At 33.3% G+C, this 6,000-nt stretch overlaps 1 protein-coding gene across 1 annotated transcript in view; it reads left to right on the top strand.

The window, feature by feature from the left end:
* The window catches only part of LOC110282386 (alkaline phosphatase, tissue-nonspecific isozyme), a 68,098-nt gene that overhangs the window by 39,441 nt on the left and 22,657 nt on the right, over positions 1–6,000 (top strand). The window contains exon 2 of the mRNA XM_071184493.1: positions 4,433–4,659. Within this exon, the coding sequence (XP_071040594.1) occupies positions 4,433–4,659 (227 nt within the window). The remainder of the gene's footprint in view (positions 1–4,432; positions 4,660–6,000) is intronic.

The following is a 6,000-nucleotide window of genomic DNA, read 5'->3' as shown; positions in this document are numbered from 1 at the left end:
TTGTTGTTTATTTAGTTGTATTTAGTTTCAATAACTTTTCTTTATAATGCAATAAAATCTGGCGAGCAGCTATTTAAACGATCGAACACTTCGTTTGTTTATTTGTGGCTTGAAGTTAGGCTCGCAGAAAATTCCGTTCATGGGTTAAATTTAGTAGAACAACACAACCTGTGACCTAGGCTATATTATACCCAATTGAGGATACAAAAATAACTTTTATGACTTTTATTAATTTTATGCTGATGACAACCAAATCAATATGTAAATGAAAACTGGATCCTACCACGTGATTTTACGGCCAATAAAAACGCACGAACAACAATGGAAAACTGTGACATCATAATTATATATAGTGAGACATTTTGCTTGTACACGAATTCTCACTTTTCTTACGTTTAGATTCCACAGAAGGCGGCTTAGTAATGTGAAGTAAAAAATATGTTGTCACTTATTAGCAATTAGTTAAGCTTTGGGATTTCAAATGGACCACCAACGTCGATGAACTGTCATAACAATGAAAAAGAAAACATAATTGTGCGTTCTTTAACATCGGCACCGTATGTATAAACGTTTTTTAAATGTTACTTTTATTCGTGTTACCTGGGAAAGTTGCTATTAGTAATTTTTTCATTTTTTTTTTTTTTTTTGAGCACAATGAAACGTGGAAGCTGTCATTGTAACATGTTTTGAAATCATCTCTTGAAAACTGTAGAAGCCTGCGAATTTTAAAACTGAATGTCAGTTTTTTTAAGATTTAATATATTGTTCCCATTCTTTGGATTCTAAAAATATTATTTTGTTGTTGTTATTGTTGTTGCTTATCCTCTTAATCTGACATGTGTCAGATCAGCTCCAAGACTCCACTTACCGCAAGAAAATCAGCAACAAAAAGTGGTGTAAGATCTACCTCAGAAAATTCAAAGCAAATTAAAATGTGCTCAGGCGAAGCTGGTTGAACACTGCATATTTTGCAAGCAGGGAAGATCTATCCGCCTCCCTCAAAAGTAAGGCACTTAAAATGGCCACTTGCAAATCTGGTCAATGAAGTCTGGGTTCTTCGGTTGCATTTTATGGTTATTTACCTTGATTAACTCTCTAGGGTTCCCCGCCTTCCAGCTCCTAGTTCTACGAATTTTACATGATTTAGAATGGAAGAACCGTGGTGGCTCCGGGTTATAGAGTATAAAACGTTCGCCTTCAGATGACGTGAACCGGGTTCGACTTCTAGCCATGGGCGGTTGATTCGAATTCCGCACCCGGCTCGCACTGACCTCGGTGCTGACGAAACATATCTTCAGTGGTAGACGGATCATAATTTAGAGTCCCTCTTCCCGTCAGGCTAACCGTCAGAGGTTTTCGGGGTTTTCGTCTCCTTGTAACGCATATGCGAGTTAGTTTCATCAGAAAGTCCACCACGAAGGCAAATTTCTCCCAATGCTTGATTCAGGTGTTCCCTTGTCTTCTGGATTGGGTTCAAAATTACAAGGCTATGGAGTTAAACATTAGTAGTCGTAAACCCAAAATTGGGTTGGCTGTTCAGCGATGGTTATAAAAAAAAATAAAAAATTTAGATTTGAAAAACTATTAATGTAGAAAATACCAGATAACGACCCTTATACACTTAAAAATCATCAATGTAAAGAATACCGGACAAGTGTGTACCGGACAACGGCATTTTACCTTAAATAAAACATCAGTGCTGAGAATACGATGCATTTCATAAGTTTCTAAACCTGCAAAAGAAAGGCAACAATCAAAATCCAAACTGCCCCATAAGGATGCTGCTTGGAATTGAAAGAGTAGCGTTGCACGCTTGTAATCTTGCGTCCCGTTTGCTCATAATGCGTCTTATACATATATAAAGTCTTTATTTTAGTAGCAATAAAGATGAATGCATGGCAAACAGATTTATATTTCTCAATATCAGCATTAAATTAAGAAGCCTATTAACGTACAGATAATAAAGATATCACTATGACGTTTCAATTTGACAACAAAGCGTTTGACAGAAAGAAAAAAAAGAATGGCGTGTATATATATAAAAAAAGTTTCAAAACTTTTATTGATATTCTTGGTACAAAGTTCAATGAACCGTATCCCTTTGCAATTTAATGATTGGAAACAATGAGGGGTGTCATGGCAGGAGCACGCAAACCTTCGTCTTGAGGTAGATTTGAGGTCTTTATTTAACTATTTATTTTTTTAATGAAATCATTCTTTTGAGGTAATAAAGAAAGTATTTTTTTTTTCGCATTACCGATTCAAATGTTTCTTTGATTGATTTTTTTTTTAGAGGAATTTGTTTTACGCTTCCTGAATCGATTAAATGGTCATTAAAGCTCTTCCCCGGCTGACTAAAACCTGCATAATGAGCTGATTATAGCGAAATAATAGTGAAGTAAAGAGTTGAAAAGAAAGATATCTCTTCTTTTTTTTTTTTAACAATATGTGAACAATAATATTTGCGGAGACTTTATATCCCATTTTAAGAATACTATAATTTTTTTTATGCAATTAAGTTTTATGTCAGATTGAATCATTTTTCTTTCTCTTTTTTTTCGTTTTATACAAATACTTTTTCTGTTGATAGCATCATTGTATTATTGTGATTATCACAGGAAACATGCATACTTAAAACGACAACTTCATTTTAGGAGTGTGGAATTTTTATTTATGAAATATTTTAAAAACAATCCTGCCCTGTTACTTCATTGCTAAATTATCCCGTATTCAATAACGAGTTATTGTTACTGTTATTACGATTATTCAAGGTTATTTACAAGCAATATAAATAACCTTGTATAAATAAACCCTTACAAGTAATTTAAAAGATTAATGTGTAGAAAGTTTAAAAATCTTTAATATATAAATTATAAGTATAATAAAAATACTTGTTTATTACTGTTTGCTCTTGTTGCAAGTCGGGCACCATCATACGTTAGTGTTAGCATATTCTTTGAGCAGCGAGATTAAGTTCGTTATACAAATAAAATTTCCAAGTTTGTATATTGTTAACAAGGTAAGACGTGTTTTATAACAATTATTTTTTTCAAATGACGATTCTTACGTCTTGAAATGAGAGTTCTTCAAATGACGGTTCTCACGTCTTGAAATGAGAATTCTTCAAATGACGATTCTCACGTCTTGAAATGAGAGTTCTTCAAATGACGATTCTTAGTGTTTTGAAATGAGAATTCTTCAAATGACGATTCTTACGTCTTGAAATGACAGTTCTTCAAATGACGATTCTTACGTCTTGAAATGAGAGTTCTTCAAATGACGATTCTTACGTTTTGAAATGACAGCTCTTCAAATGACGATTCTTATAACGATTGTTCTTTTAAACACAAATAATAAATCGAGTAACAAATACCCGTATACAAGAAATGCTACTCAAGAGAGTCTCAAAACACAATGACGACGTTGGCTTCAAAACACACCGAAAACGGTAACCCGGAAGTATAGGCAGTCAAGAGTTTGCAGCGCTCCCTAGTGCCGAAAACGCCATCTATAGGTTTTAACAAAATGATTTATTTCATCCTATCGTTGATTGACTGAATATGAACAATAACAAGCTTCCTAAAATCAGAAGAAATTAAGAAAACTTCCGGTGTATCCCTCCGCTTATGTTAGGCTTACGAGGCGATATGTGAACAGGCTTAATATTCCAGGAAGTTTTATCATTGGGATTTATGTTTAAATTTGCGCGTCATTTTAACATTCATAAGAATTTTCTGGAGTTTATAAATTCTAACAGGACACGAGCCTAAATCAAATTGAACAAAATTAATATCACAGCATAAATGAAGTTCAAGGTTAGCCATGTTTTGAGTGTTATCCCTTATTTGGCTATATTTGTGTAATACAGCATCATTTTGCTATTGTTTGAGTAGCATCATAGTAAGCTTCCGCAGTCTTCATTTGTTGCTGCTTGTTTCGTTGAAAGTCAAATTGAAAGAGTGTTACATTCAAAACACTACGAGTATAATAATATTGAGCAGTATATTTTTTCAAGCTTAGGCATAAAAAACAGTAGAAAGTAGTATTTCGAAAATCCTACGGTGCATTTTAAAACCCTAGCGCCATCTGTGCTTAGCTTTACACTGTCTGGCAGGAATAGCCTGATCGGTTGGACCCATGTCAAAGAGTTCATGGGTTCCCAGTCGGCCATGGGTTCCATCCCAGCCGGCCGAAGACTCCCCGTGTAGTAAATGGTGACTGATGCACGTTAAATTTGTCTAGTCACAAAGTGCTCCATTATCCCATAACAAATCAATACCTCTGATCCAGGAGTTTCCTTCTCTTCTCGATTGGGTTCAAAATTTCATGGCTACGGAGTTGAACATTAGTAGTCGTAAACCCAAAAAAATTGGGTCGGCCGTTCAACGACGGTTATAAAACCATCTATATTGATTTTGTTGTTATTTTGCAGAGGAATCTCCTACTTTCTGGTTCGAGATGGGACAAGCAGATCTCCAGGATTCATTGAGGATCTATCCGAATATGAGGGTGGCGAAGAATATAATCATCTTTGTGGGAGATGGCATGGGAGTGAGCACCGTTATGGCCTCCAGGGTGTTTCAGGGTCAGAAAGAAGATCGTCCAGGGGAAGATAGTCAACTGAGCTTTGAAAAATTCCCCTACGTGGCCCTCTCAAAAGTAAGAAAATGAATATTCAAATTCGATAAAATGCATTTCCGAATGTCTTCTTTTTCTTCAATCGTATTCTTTTTGCTTGTGATGAACAAAGTATTGTAATAGATATTCATATACAGTGTACTCTCGTTATATCGAACTTCGATAACTCGAAAGCCTTGTTATGTCAAAAATATATTTTTCCTCATGGCATTATGTATCCACCTAACGTTAGTTTGAATTCCTATGTCGAAGGTTTTATTCTCAAAACTTTTCTATGTCACTTTTTTTTAAATATAAAATTAAATTTTTCGGAAAAATCACAATATAAGCTCTTTTTAAACTAATTCTTTTCTATTTAATGCATTATTGTTTTGTCTTACTTTTAAAAGTAAAATTATCATTGTTATAGTTAGACTTGTAGTCAACTATTATTCCATTCATATTTAATAGTAATTATTCTTATGTTTCTTGATTCTACTTTTTAGAGTATTTTAAAAAAATATATATAATTTTGTTTTACTTTTTAGAACATATTTAGTTCTGAATTTTATCTCGAAAAATCGCTATCTCGAAATTTTTTTAGCGTCCCTTTAACTTTGAGATATCGAGAGTATTTTATATTTAACTTTCTTAATCTAAATTGATGTGGATCAGTTGCTCGGCAACATTTCAGGAACTTTCTGGTTTCTAATGTTGTAAATGCATTTTAATTATTTATTCTTGTTGCTGTTGTCAACCAAATGGGTTGTAGCAAAAGTAAGACTAAAACAAAATTTGGTAAAGCAAATCAGGATTCAAGATTTTTTTTAAAACTGCAGTAATCTCTAACAGTAATCTCTAACCAGACCTAATAAAATGTGCCTTAAAATCTAAAAGATATTTAATGCGAAAAAAATCCTTAATCTGATCACACACATTAGATATCAAAAGTTAAAAATATATGTTAAATGTTGGAACAATACTTCATGAACTGTGCAACTTTGTACAAACTACAACAAATCCTTCTATTAAGAAAGCACACTTTATCCTTGATTGTGAAATGTTTTAAATAGTTTCAAAACTACTCTGCAACACTATTTTAAATCCCTATTTTTAAGCTAAGATGATTTTGAAGTTTTGTATCCTCCAAGCTAGTGTTCCCCAACCTTTTTATCACCGCGGAAATGCAAACGTTTGATAATTTTACCGCGGCCCGATGGAGGGGGTTTGTTGTTTATATTTTAGATTATTTTAATTTATTAATTTAAATTTAATTGCATTTAAACATGTCTTCAAAATAAAATACTGTTATACACCAAAAAATAAATATAAAGTGATTTAACGTTTTAACTTATTTGAGCGTTAAGTCAATGAGAATCCTGA

Source organism: Parasteatoda tepidariorum, chromosome 8, assembly GCF_043381705.1.
Source record: "Parasteatoda tepidariorum isolate YZ-2023 chromosome 8, CAS_Ptep_4.0, whole genome shotgun sequence".
NCBI classification, from domain to species: domain Eukaryota; kingdom Metazoa; phylum Arthropoda; class Arachnida; order Araneae; family Theridiidae; genus Parasteatoda; species Parasteatoda tepidariorum.
The sequence above is the reverse complement of the archived record's forward strand: the minus strand, read 5'-3'. Positions and strand labels throughout refer to the sequence as shown.